Source organism: Jatropha curcas, chromosome 1, assembly GCF_041381405.1.
Source record: "Jatropha curcas cultivar XTBG-Jc1 chromosome 1, XTBG_Jcur_1.0, whole genome shotgun sequence".
In the NCBI taxonomy this organism is placed as follows: domain Eukaryota; kingdom Viridiplantae; phylum Streptophyta; class Magnoliopsida; order Malpighiales; family Euphorbiaceae; genus Jatropha; species Jatropha curcas.
In genome coordinates this window covers 26,308,859-26,323,556 of record NC_143151.1, presented here as the reverse complement: position 1 = coordinate 26,323,556, position 14,698 = coordinate 26,308,859, and the positions used below count along the sequence as shown (strand labels likewise).

At 32.7% G+C, this 14,698-nt stretch overlaps 1 protein-coding gene and 1 pseudogene across 1 annotated transcript; both read left to right on the top strand.

The window, feature by feature from the left end:
- The first annotated feature begins 3,326 nt into the window (after nt 1–3,326).
- LOC105641813 (rust resistance kinase Lr10-like) lies at nt 3,327–5,446 on the top strand (annotated as a pseudogene).
- A 2,138-nt stretch (nt 5,447–7,584) lies between these two features.
- Nucleotides 7,585–12,082, top strand: MCM10 (minichromosome maintenance 10). Its single transcript, XM_012226381.4, has 11 exons — nt 7,585–7,792; nt 8,107–8,284; nt 8,592–8,666; nt 8,856–9,093; nt 9,198–9,319; nt 10,640–10,673; nt 10,765–10,811; nt 10,952–11,092; nt 11,201–11,265; nt 11,353–11,425; nt 11,526–12,082. The coding sequence occupies exons 1-11, from the start codon at nt 7,672–7,674 to the stop codon at nt 11,686–11,688; spliced, it is 1,257 nt and encodes a 418-aa protein (XP_012081771.2). The 5' UTR covers nt 7,585–7,671; the 3' UTR covers nt 11,689–12,082.
- Nucleotides 12,083–14,698: the final 2,616 nt, after the last annotated feature.

The window sequence follows — 14,698 nt, the reverse complement described above, 5'->3', positions numbered from 1 at the left end:
ATTACTGGCAGTGGGAAAAGTGTATGAAGAACTATACTACATGACAAAAGACTCTTTCATTCCAAATAAGAACCAAAACATGATAGCTCAATGTAATAGCCACAATAAACATCTAGCAATGTTGTGGCACGCTAGATTAGGCCATATCTCTAATAAGAGATTGAAAAATGTGAGTGATGTACATGACTGTGATTTTGTGGATATGGCATGTCCTGTTTGTCCTATTGCTAAACAAACCAGATTACCTTTTTCCACTAGCCAAATTTCCACCTTAAAGCCTTTTGAGATTGTGCATATAGATTTATGGGGACCATATAGAGTTAAATCTGTTACAAATGCAGTGTATATGTTGACCTTGGTGGATGATTACAGCAGATATTGCTGGACCTACATGCTAACAACAAAGATTCAAGTACCATATGCCTTAAAATCCTTTTACCAACTAATTCTTACCCAATTTCAACAACATATCAAGATCTTCAGATCTGATAATGGCTCAGAATTCACGAATTCTGAATGTCAGAAGTTTTTTCTTGACAAAGGCATTATTCACCAAAGAACTTGTGTGTATACCCCTCAGCAGAATGGAGTAGTGGAAAGGAAACACAGAACCTTACTGAATATTGCTAGAGCTATATTTCACCAAGCCAAATTCCCAACCCATTTCTGGTCTGAAACCTTGTTATCTGCCACCTACATATCCAATAGAGTCCCTTCTGAAAATCTTGAATGGAAAACACCCTATGAAAAATTATATCATAAACCGCCCGATTATTCTCACTTTAGAGTAATTGGCTGTTTATGTTACTCAACCAATACCCTGCCACACAAACTGAAGTTTGAGCCCCGAGCACATCCTTGTGTCTTCCTTGGTTATTCTCAACAACATAAAGGGTATAAATTGTACAATCTCAGTACCCAAACCTTATTCCATTCCAGAGATGTGATTTTTATTGAAACCTCCTTCCCTTTTCATCACAAAACACCTGAAACCATAACGAATTTCACACTGCCAGCTTGTATTTCTGATGCATATCTATCTCCAATTTCATTTCCTACAACAACACTTGATGTTTCTCCACACAACCCACTCCAACACACTTCACAAATCACAGAACATGTTCCAGATCCTCCATCTTCAGATTCTAGAACATCTATTCTGTCCCCACAAGAACCATCACAGCCAAATCAACAAATCCACCCAGCCAATACGCACCCCAACATTCCCGACTCATTATCAACAAATCAAACTCAAGCTCCTGTTTTAAGAAGAAGCATAAGGACCAAACATACACCAACCTGGCTACAAGACTTTGTGGTTTCTCACCTCTCCTCCCATCAAACACCAGCTTCCATTTATTTCACACCCTCACATCAAACTTTTGTTGCACATGTTTCTAAAATCAAGGAACCTAGTAGCTATAATCAAGCTAAAAATGATAAAAATTGGGTAGATGCCATGCATATAGAGTTAACTGCTCTTGAAAACAATAATACATGGACACTAACTGATTTACCACCTCATGTAAAACCTGTGGGATGTAAGTGGATATACAGGATAAAGTATAAATCAGATGGAAGCATTGACAGATACAAGGCCCGACTTGTGGCGAAGGGTTACAACCAACTGCTGGGTCTCGATTACAACCAGACCTTCTCTCCTGTGGCCAAGTTAGTAACTGTAAGAGTATTCTTAACTGTGGCAGCAACTAAAACCTTGCCTGTTCACCAACTGGATATCAACAATGCCTACTTGCATGGATCCATTGATGAAACTATTTATATGCAAGTACCTCCAGGTTATGACAAAGCTCACAAAGGTCAAGTATGCAAATTACAGAGGTCTCTCTATGGATTGAAGCAAGCAGGGAGACAATGGAATAAGGAACTTTCTGTCAGCTTACTTTCTCAAGGTTTCCAACAGTCCATGTTTGATAACTGCCTGTTCACAAAGGGCAAAGGAGAATTTTTTCTTGCTATTCTGGTCTATGTTGATGATTGCATTATAACAGGGCCATCCGAAAAGCTCATTCAGGACCTCAAAGACTATCTTCACCATAAATTTACTATAAAAGACTTGGGATACGCGAAATATTTTCTTGGCATTGAAATTGCCAGATCACATGAAGGCATTCTTCTCACTCAACACAAGTTCATCACAGATATTATCACAGATTCTGGATTGCAGAATGCAAAACCAAGCCCTAGTCCTTTCATTCAAGGACTGAAGCTCAGTTCCGACATGGGATCCCCTCTTCAAACTCCAGATGTTTTCCGAAGACTTGTTGGTAGACTTCTCTATTTATCACTAACCAGACCTGATATTAGCTTCGCTGTCCAGCAGCTAAGTCAGTTCATGCAAACACCTGCTCCACAGCACCTTAAGGCTGCCTTACAAGTAATCAAGTATTTGAAGGGCACCAGTTATAGAGGTCTATTCCTGCCATCCCAAAATGACATGAAGTTAAGGGCCTTTTCTGATGCAGACTGGGCGTCATGTACTGATACCAGAAAATCTACCACCGGCTACTGTATTTTCCTAGGCACTGCTTTAGTGTCCTGGAAATCAAAGAAACAACCCACCGTAAGCAGATCTTCTGCAGAATCTGAATACCGATCCATGGCAACAACAGTTTGTGAGATCAAATGGCTTCATTCTCTTCTTTCTGACTTTCACGTTGAAATTCCAAAACCAATACCTCTTCACTGTGACAACAAAGCGGCAATTCATATCGCTGCCAACCCAGTTTTTCATGAAAGGACTAAACACATTGACATTGATTGTCATGTTGTCAGATCCCATGTTCTTTCCGGCTTCATTAGCACTCCTTACCTACCTTCAACAATGCAACTAGCGGATGTTTTCACTAAACCTCTCTCCACAACCATATTCCAGTCTTTTTCTTCCAAGCTTGGGTTGGTTGACTTCTCCCCAACGCCAGCTTGAGGAGGGGGTATAAGCGTTACTTCAGTCACAGCCTTCACACATTAAAAACATCACAGCACCATTAACAAATAACCATCACAGCCAAGTACACTTAGCCAAAACCTACAGTTAGTTACGAAAGATAGATCATATATACTTTTGTGTAAAACAGTTCCAGAACAAGATGAAGAAAATAACAGTTCAGAGCAGAGGCTGAGAATTAAAAACTCTACTGCTTCCTTTTCATTCTTTCTACTTTTGGGTTCTCCATGATTGTGATTGTCCATTGTTTTCTCAAGCTTGCCTTGTCCTGTTCATAAGCAACTGTGGTAACTACAAGTAATAGATTCTGAGGAGAGCTACCATAAGCCAATAAGACTAAACTGTCCAGAGAAATGAATTATTAGAAATGAGCATAGCTAACTTTATCTTATTTGTGCTCGTCCTTGTATACCATGGACAAAGCCTTCCAGATCCTAACTGTTCAGAATCAAGTTGTGGGGCTGGTCCTGTCATCAGATTCCCCTTCCGGCTCAGAGATAAGCAACTCGAGCACTGTGGCTATGCTGGGTTTGATCTGTCTTGCACAGAGAAGAATCAGACATTACTGGAGCTGCCAAATTCAGTGAAGCTATTTGTCAAAACAGTTGACTATCAATCTCAAGTTATTAATGTTTCTCATCCAGATGATTGCTTTCTACGACAAGCTTTAAACATCGATTTTTCTGCCTCTCCTTTCAGTTTCAGATCAGATTCCTTGGATGATTATACGTTATTCAATTGTTCAACATCAATACAGAGAAATAATATAGATGGAAATATAAGTTGCTTAAGTGTTCCTGGCTATGAAGTCTATGCATAAATAATCGTCGTACTAGCGACATTCCCCTCGTATCTTGTACCAAGATGCATGACAATTTCTTAATTCCATTCGAGTACATGGCCCAATATGAATCTCCCTACACATTAACTGGCCCAAATAATATTCAATTGAAATGGTCTGAACCAGCCACTGCATCATGTGAAGCTCATGGCGGAAAATACAGATATCAGTCAAGGGATGATGGTCATGAAGGTGAAACTAAATGCTTCAAGATGACCCAAGATGGCCAGAGAATGAAAGGTACTCTCTATTTATACATAAATATATAGCTTCTATTTTATACTTGCTTGGACCCCACCACATATTTGATGGTGCATGGTAAAGCACAGTTAAGGCTAGAAGTTTCCATTTGTATAAATGTTTAGTGCTAATGAAATATTTTCTTTTACAGGTGCCTCCAAAAAATTAATAATCCCAGGTGTGTATGGTGTCCTAACAGTTGACTTTATTATGTAGAAAGAAGATGGATGTTCTTGATCTTGACTGGTAATATTTTATATGCATGTGCAGGAATAGGTTTAGTTTTGCTAGTTATTGGAGTATTTTTCGCTGGGCTTCGTCATCTCCACAGGTCTAATAAGAAAGAAAAGGAAAATCAAGCGAGGATAGAGACATTCTTGGCAAACTACAAAGCTCTAACACCCACAAGATATTCGTATAATGATTTGAAAAGGATTACAACTCAATTTAAGGATAAATTAGGCCAAGGAGCTTATGGAACAGTGTTTAGAGGAAAGCTTTCTAATGAGATCTTTGTGGCTGTGAAGATCCTGAACAGTTCAACTGGAAATGGAGAAGAATTCATTAACGAAGTTGGAACAATGGGAAGAATACACCATGTGAACGTGATTCGCTTGGTTGGCTTTTGTGCAGAAGGATACCAAAGAGCCTTGGTTTATGAATTCTTACCAAATGAATCATTAGAGAAATTCATATATTCTAATGACGGTGATAATAATAATCATCATTCCCTTGGCTGGGAGAAATTACAAGATATTGCTCTTGGCATTGCTAAAGGAATTGAGTATCTTCACCAAGGGTGCGATCAACGAATCCTACATTTTAATATCAAACCTCATAACATTTTGCTTGATCACAACTTCACCCCAAAAATCTCTGATTTTGGTTTGGCAAAATTATGCTCCAGGGATCAAAGTATTGTATCCATGACTACAGCTAGAGGGAAAATGGGCTATATAGCGCCAGAAGTGTTCTCCAGGAACTTTGGGAACGTGTCGTATAAATCTGATATTTATAGTTTTGGAATGCTATTGCTAGAGATGGTTGGAGGAAAGAAGAAAGTGGAAGTTAATTTTGAGAACACTAGCCAAGTCTCCTTTCCAGAATGGATATATGATCATTTGGATAGAGGAGAGGAGATAAGAATCCGAATTGAGGAAGAAGGCGACACAAAAATAGTAAAGAAACTGACAATTGTTGGATTGTGGTGCATTCAGTGGTTTCCAGTAGACCGTCCTTGTATGACAAGTGTGGTTCAAATGTTGGAAGGAGAAGGAGATGATTTAGCAATGCCTCCTAATCCTTTCAACTCTACAGGCCTTAACAGAATGGAAGCAGCCATGCCTTCAGGGAGTCTTCTTCACCAGCAGTTGGCAGTCATCTCTGAAACTGAATAACTAGAGTCAACGCCACAATGCAAGTTTATCTAGAGTGACTCAATGTTCATATATATATATATTTTTTTTTGTCAAAAGTACCCTTATTTTAATAAAATTTCCTATTTTTATTGTTTTGATCCATGGACGACAGATGAATCATAAATCCGATCTAAACAAATATTTTCCTTAATATGTTTACTGTTAATCTTTAGCATAAAGAACTTCAAATACATCTGTATAATTGACGCGATCAATTTTTCGTTCTAGAAAACACATTATATATCATTTTAAATACCATCTATATCTATTTATATAAATGCTATATAATTTATAAATCATAGATGTTTATAAATCATGGATATTGATTTAACTATTGCAATATATGAAATGGTTTTCCTAAAAAACAATTAAATAAAACATGAAATACTGATGTGGCATGCTATCTTTGCTTCATTATGATTAATATTTTTTTTTTTTGCATTTAATACGTATTAAATTTTTTTGTTAAATCATCGACTTGTAAAATTTAACAGAGTAATAATAGATTTTCATTATAATTTTTTCATTTAATAAATATTAAATTTTTTATTAAATACTGGAGTTACGTACGAATGGAATTTGATAGAGTTATAATTAATAAACATTGCTCCTTTCTTCTGTTAAATTCGATAATTGACTTTTTTTCTTATTTCATTTAGATGACATTTAAAAAAAAAAAGAAAATAAGATTATTTATTTTATTTTAACTTTACCTTATCTTACACTAAATTTTGTCTGAACTAGATGTATATTAATCAAAGATTAATATAGTCTATTTCTAAAATTGGGGTGATTCAATTATTTTCTTTATCCTTATAAAAATTAAAAACCGTCAAATTTAATAAAACGTTGCGAGTAACTAATTTATTGAGTTATAGAGTTACAGTGAGTAAATATTAACCAAACAATGGAGTTATAACAATATGGTCAATTAATAGAATTAAAATAAAATTTCAATTAATTAAAATTTATATCATTACAATTAAATCTTCCTATATCTCATTTAATTATAAAAACTTAACTATGATTTCAAATACTTGTCACATTTGAGTTTTCACATTCTTTAAGAAAATTATTTAATTACAATAAATTATTGAGTAAATCGACTATATTACTCTAAATTTGTCTAAATTATAATAAATTATTGAAGAAGTAAAACAATCAATATTGATTGTATACAAAAGGTAAAAATAATAAAAAATTATTATTTATGAAATCTCAAATGTAATAAGTCTTTTGAGAATATAGTATTTTCGCAAATGTGACAAGTATCTGAAAATGGAAAGAGTATTTCAATTGAATATATGGAATTTTAAAACAAAGAAAATATTTATTATCTGTTCCATAATACTTGTTACATTTGAGAAAATAGTTTGTTCCAAAACACTTGTCACATTTATGGTTTCAATGAGTAATAAATATTTTTTTCCATGTTTATCCTTTGTATATAATCAATAATTATTACTTCAGTTTAATGTTTTCATGGAGAATTAATATTAAATTAAGAGTAATACAGTCAATTTTTTCTGTAATTTCTTATAACTTAAACACATTTAATGATTTTTTTAAAAAACGTGAAATTTTAAATGTGACAAGTATTATAAAATAGAGATAGTATTATGCTAATAAAATATTTTAATTTATCTCATTTAGTTGAATTAATTATAATAATTTATTATACTAATAAATATTTTAATTTATTATTTGAGAATTTCAAAATGAGCACATATATATATATAATTTAATTTTTATCATTTAATTATATTCAATTTTATAAAATTTAATTCTTCATTTTTTTTTATATTGATAAACTAATTCCATAAAATTTTGTGAAATTTATTTATTCTAAACACTATAACTTTTAAAGGCAAATCATGTCATTTTATCTGTAATAATACCTACAATTATAGTAGATTTTGTGAGGAAAATGGAAATCATTTATATTCTGTTTTGAGAAAAAGAAAAAAGAAAAGGATGGATCCTCCTTGATATGGGCCTAAACCAAACTGGACCTTTACTCAAGCCCCATTTTGTGTGGGCTGAAACTTTTCTGTGTAATCAACATCATTGAATGAAACGTTTCAAAAACGGTTCTCTACTGCAATCTCTGCTTTTCAGTTCCCTCCAAAAGACTAAAACATTCCCTCCACAACAAAATCACTAACACTTTTCTGGTTCTGTACAAATTTCATTTTTCTAACTCCATGCAACACAACAAATCTACAATGTCAAGCCATCAAGAGGATCTCGACCTCCTCCTCTCTCTCCAAGATCGAGTGTTAGAAACCCCTCCTGGCTCTCCATCAAATCACCATTCCCATTCGGGTAAATAAATGTAGTTGTTGGTTGTATTTATTGGGGTTTACTTTTCTTGAAGTTTTTCAAGTTTCCTAATTATTTTCATTGATTTTCGCTTCTATTTGTTGATTCGTAATTTGGGTATCTTTTAGTTTCGTGTAGTTATGTGTGTTTTGTATATCGCTATTGTTTGTTTATTTTTTCAGCTGAAATTTGTCCAAATTTCTAATGGCTTTTGGCTTTAGAAGTTGTTTCTCATTCAGTCAATTCCAGATTTCTCAGTCATGATTTTTTTTTGGACAAGTAATTATGGGTTTTCTCTATTTGCTTTCATCTTGAAGGGTATTTATCAGATGAATCGCCTAGACGACATGGGCAGGTAGATTTATCTGTCTTTAGAGATGCTGTTCAAGATTGCCTTGATCATGACGCAAAACCAGTTCATAAATCTGAAAAACTGAAGCAAGCAAGGAACTCAAATGATGTTCAAGTGGAAAAGTATTCGGGTTTAAGGATAAGGTTACCTTCAGACTAACTGTAATTCATGCCATTTATATGTGGAGTTATAAGACTACATTCTTACTTGAATAATGCCTATTATAAGCAATCTGTTTTAATTAACTTCTACAATCTACTTATGGTACTGAAATAGTATGTTTGGTCATGTTTATAGGTTCACCATCCTCTTGTAACTTGTAAGATTGAAGACATTTTTTTTATTTGAAAATTTTCTCAGCTACCAAGTGAAAGTTAAAAAGAAAAAGAAGTTAAATTAGAAAATATTGCCTTGGATTTTTTCTAAATCTGTTTAATGTTTCTGTTTCAGGAATCAATTGGTCACTCCTGCAGAGCTCAGTGAGCGTTTGTCAGATATCCGTTTTGTCCGGTTACCAGCTATTAAGTAATCTTCTTCTTGCTTATCGTGATGCATGATCTTTAAATGGTTATAATTTTGGAACTCATGAAGTCTCCTTCTTCTAGGAATGAAAAGATTTTTTTTTTCTTACTCTTATATGACTCATAATAATGACTTCATGTACTTTGCATTGTGTATATTGATTTCATGTGATGGGTTTCTTTTTTTTTCTAGAAATTTATTGGTAGGAGACACTCTTTCTGGATGCTGGGCAACTATTGGAGTGTTAACTGAGAAAGGAAATCCGAGGACTAGCTCTGTTGGAAAGAGCTATTGCATATGGAAAATTGGGTGTTTAGATGAAAACACAATCTCTCTGTTCTTGTTTGGTGATGCTTATCAGCAGAACTGCAAGGAGCAGGCTGGAACAGTTTTTGCACTATTCAATTGTACTGTGCGCAGGGACAATGCGGTATGGAATTGTTATTTGCTCGTTGTCTAATGGATTTTCATTTTTCTTTTATAATTTTTTGTGCTTCACAATGGATTTTGATTTTTTTTTCCCCTCTTTTGCAGGGAGGTTTTTCATTGAGTGTCTATTCTCCAAACCAAATAATAAAGATGGGTACTTCAATTGATTATGGAGTTTGCAAAGGGAAAAGGAAAGATGGGATGTCCTGTACAGTAATCATAAATAAGTACGTTACAGACATTTCCAAATTCTAACTTGCTTTCTAGGGTCAGTAGGGTGAGATGTCAAATGTCATGAAAATTACTTTTACCTAGTATTCATTTATCAACTAATACATTATCAAAAAACAAGCTTTATTCCATTGATTTTAAATAAATTTTGGCCTTGGCTTGTAGTCAATATTTTACCAAAATGTTGAAGTTGCAAGTTGCAACAGATCAAGCCAATGAACAAGTAAAGGAAAAAGATTCTTGTGAGATATGTGGGTTGCCATTTTAAGTCACATAAAAAAATTTCGGTTTGATTTTAATAGCCGTTAAACATTAAGTTTGGCATATTGTTTATTTCCCATGTTTGATCAACTGTGATTTTCATTTGGGTACCCATGATTGTGGGTATATTATGTTACTTTAATGCAGAGATTAGCTAAAGAGTTTTTGAAAAAATTAAGCTGGCATTTAAATCTTCAAATTTATAACTTGGTTTGTGAGAGGAAGGATTTAAAAAAGAATGTTGAAACTTATTAGCATTGCCTCGAAACATAATTGAGTTTGCCACTTTAATCAGCTACTCAAAGTTGGATACGATTGCAAATAAATACTGTTGATCCTATTCACTATGAAGGTCATAATTATCATATCTTTGCCAGTTAGAAATTCATACAAAACTTCCAGTCATGTTTTATATTTGGGTGAGTTGTAAGAAAGCTTTTCATTTTAGTACTTCCAACCTAGAAAGACATTAAATGAAGGTAGTTGTGAAGTGAGTCTGGATATATTCTATTCCATTAGTCTTGTATCCATGAAAGGGTGAATCTCATGGCCCTTCTAATAGGCTTGCTCCTTTCCATCACACATCATTGCATCATCAACACTATATGTAGAGTTATCAATCCTAGTATCTAGTCATCTAAGGGTTTACCCCTTGCCTGAATTATGTTAGATGCAGTATAATATAGTTGAAGGAATTATTCAGCAGTTTATCAGTACATGTGAATGCTCACTATATTATTGTTTTAAAATGTCAAGGATTCATTAGGATATTAGTGGAAAGTAGGAACATTTATAGAGATGAAGATCTTGGAAAAAATTTAGAAGTGAAGATGGTCAAATTTTCAAATTTCTTTCTTTGATTGGTTTTGAAGTTACCAAATGGTATCTGGAAACTTAGTCAAGTTTGATACTTTCATTTGTCCTCCCATCAGTGGCTGAACACTCGTTTTCGTAATGAAATCGATTGTAGGATTCTGCATTCTATTATGAAAATTTTTCTGTAATATGCAATGTGATTGTTTGATATTCTAACTCTAGTCATTATGTTATTTCAGACGTCAAGGTATATATTGCAGATATCACAAATCTGTGAGTATACCTTCCTAATGCTGCCATAGTTCTTTCCTTCATTTTATCTTCAAATGAAATTGAATTAATTGTATCGATTTTACTGCTACAGAAAGCATCAGAAGTATATTCAACCACACGAACTGAGCTCAGAGGAGGGTATGTGATCCGAGTTTGGCATCATTTGATAATTTGTAGTTTCTACTGCTTAATAGTTGCATCATACAAAGAACTTATCTGATTCACATGCGTACAAAAACACCCACACATGTTTTTAATTTCAAATCTTTGTTTTTCAGGAACTTGAAGACTGCATTTAGAGATACTCTTAAGTCACAAGGCATTTATTTGGTTGACCCTTTATCTGACAAAACAAACATAAATAAACCTGTGCAGCCATTGAAATTACTATCTGTAGAAGGACTTAAGAAGGCATTGAGGTTTGTTAATACATAGCATAACATTAATTCTGATAAGTATCTAAACCTGCAAGTTTTCTGGTCACAGATAATGAGAAATGACTTTGAATTTTGCACTCAAATGAACAGCAATGCAGATAAAGTGACTACAAACACATTTTCACAGGGCATAAGATTTCTCAATGAAATAACAGGTTTGATATTATTAACCCTTGTTGTGGATACCAACTCTAGTTCTGGTGCAATGTCTTTCCTGAATACTTATTCCATTGCATTTACAGGAAAAATGAGATCAAAGAATACAAATAAAGCATCTGCAACAGCAAAGCAGCCAATTACTAGCTTAGACAAAAGGTAAATCATTTATTGGATTCTTTTAATCTTTCATTTTCTATATATTTGTTTTCTTTAGTTATCCTTCCAACCCACTGAACGCTTGTTGGTCATTCCTTAGGAAATTGTCTACAATGAAAGTGGATCCGTCTATATTAAAAAAAAAGAAAATGAATGCAAAAAAAATGAAAACTGACCAGGGGCAAGTTTCAGCAGAGAAAGCAAAACATGGAAAAGGAAAGATGATTGAATTAGATATCTATGGCTCAGATGAAGAAATATGAGTCATTTTCTATTGCTTCCCACCTCCATATACTATTTTCAAGCTTACATCGTGTAGATGTTACATGAGAGAGCAAAAGCCTTTCAAATGGTGGATGCATATGGCTGATTTTTCTCCTGGAAGCTTAATCAATCCAAATATGCTATCTGATTTCTTAATGGAGGAAAAGACGAATTTAGCAAATTGAGATTGAGTCTGCAGTCATCATTCCATTTTAATAAACTCTTGCTAATATCATTGCATACCTTGTTTGTAGGATTATAAAGTCTTAATCTATTTATATTTCATTTGAGTTAATTGGTTATCCTAACAAAGAAATTTGTCCAATTGAAAAATGTCAGAACACTTGTAAAGCATTAAGGAAGTCACATGAGATGATTCTTTTTATCTTCCAATTCAATTTGTATCTTCTCTTTCAGTTTTCCTATTTGTATTCATCTTTAGCACTAAGTTAATCCAAGATGGGCATTATTTTTATCGTTCTTTACGGGGAAACGCTTACTTACAATCACTGAAAAAAATAAAAGAATAAAACAGTAGTAAATTGTTATTTTTTCAATATTGTTATTTGAGTTGCAGCTGTATTAGCCGGAGACTATTAAAATTTGTTTAATGGAGAGGATAAAAAAAAATACTGTGGGTAAAAAAGAAAAGGGAGAAAAATCCAGTCCTTCAAATAATCTCCAAATTACAAGATAAGAGAATGGCAGATGGAGACAAGCACAGCTTCTTTGCAAAAGGAAGTGTTTATTTATGGATAGACGATAAAAGAAGCACACAAAAATGTCTGTTTACAATTAAACAAATACAGTAACGGTGGTGACGAATGGTGACATGTCAAGAAAGAGCCTGTTTCTGTTTGATGTTCATTTCTGAAAATAACAAGAGAAGAGGAGGAGAGGATTGATCGGTTTCTCCCATGTGCTGCCCAAATGTCTTTGCTTCGTTAAATAGTATTCCCATTAGATATTAAGATAAGGTACTCACCCTAAAACAAAATTCATATCAGTAAAATAAATTGATATTATAGGTCAATTTTGATTATATTAAATTTATTATATTTCTTATTTTCTCTTTTATACTGTAATTTAGGATTTGATTCATGGAGAAAAGACTTGGAACTGTTTATTGTTGCATGCACAAATATCACAAATCCTAAGGTCTCGTTTGATTGGCTTAATGGAGAAGTAAGACATAGAATAAAATATCTATTTTGTACTCTTAATAAAATTTATTTTTTATATATTTGAAAATTACCTTTACATATTTAGAAATCCAAATAAAATATAAAGTTAGAAATTTGCTATTTATAGAATAGTTATTTCATATCTCAATTTGAATCAAAATAAAGAATAGAAGCTATTCACATGCAATAACTATTGTAGTTTTCCTTTAATTTCTGTTATTCTGTTAATCAAAAGACGTTTAAGATTTAATTTAATTTATAAAAAAATTTATTTTCTATTCTGTTAATTGGGGTTCGATTCTTTTACAAATCTTCTAATCTCAGTGTGAATTGTTTACGTTTGATCCAACTAAAAAAATGAGCATACTATAATATAAGAACCGGTCGGTAATATCAATTTTAATTTTAAAAAAAAAGAAAAAAAAAAAAGAAAAGAGAAGAAGAATGCACATCATTACTAAAGCAAACCATAACCTCAGACTAACTAACTTGTTAATGGTTGTGTTAATAAATTATAAGAAATTTGGTAAGAAAAAAACAAATCAAAACATCAAAATCTTGAGAGAGTTTTAGTTGTAACTACTAAAGGGTTAATATACACTTACACCCTGAACTTGGAAGTTCGTTGCACATACACCCTAATTTAAACTTTGTGACAATCATATTCTCAAAATGAAAGGCTAATAGTGTTTTCAAGTATAATAAATATATAAATTAATACACAATACCACTTGTATCTATCACCGTATATATAAACATATGTGAACTAAAATGAAAGAAATTAACATACCAATTTTGAAGCCATTATCCGAACTCGAAGTGCTTTCTACGAATTAACTGCTTTCTGAAAAGCAATATTTTGCAATAATTAATGATGTACTCGAGTGATAGATGAAAATTATTTTAAATTAAAATTTTTTTCCTCTTCAACGGTGTGGGTTCGAGTTTGAATTTAAGTTTTAGTTAAATTAACGCAAACTCTGTTATGGTCCCATAAAAATATATATTTTTATTGCAAATCAACCCTTAATTTAATTGTGGGGTGTAAATATTCTCAAATTTTTATTTTAGGGCATGGTTGTTAGAAAGTTCAAATTATAGTGTAAATGCAACGATCTCTAGAGTTAATGTCACAAATGTATATTAAGTCCTACTGCATTGTATCTTATTAGGCAGATGAGACAACGTACTAATTAGTCAGAACCTGTGAGAGCAACTGCACATAAAATATGAGAGATGATTGACCAATCAGAGGGTTTAGTTGGCAATTTGCATATGTAAGCCTAAGAAAATTAAAGATTAATAATAATAATAATAATAATAATAATAATAATGCTCTGGCAAATTGAAATCTTGAGTTGTTAGCTTTCAATTTTCAACATCATAGGTTGAGGTTGGCTTGGTTTATTCCACGCATGTAGGTCAAAAGAGTATTTCTGTGTTTGCTCTAATTGCTGGCTGGTAGTTTATATATACAAATGGGACCTCATTTCATAAAATAATTCTATTGGTAGAAAAAGTAATGGTTGTCAACTAAATTGTTGTTAATTTGTCAAAAGCTTTAATGATAGAGGTAGCGTTCCGTGATAACTTTTTAAGTTGTTTTTAACGTTTTTATTAAATGTTAAATATTATTTTTTATAATATTTAGTAATATATTGTTTAAAATAACTTTTAGAAAGTTAAAATAGCCTTTTATAAAATATTAATTCCCTAATAATATCTAACTTTTAGTGCTTTATGAAAATTTACCAAAACAGTTAAACGCTAACTAATAGCCATTAAAACAATTAATTTTATTGAACAGATCTAAAATAAGTTTTGA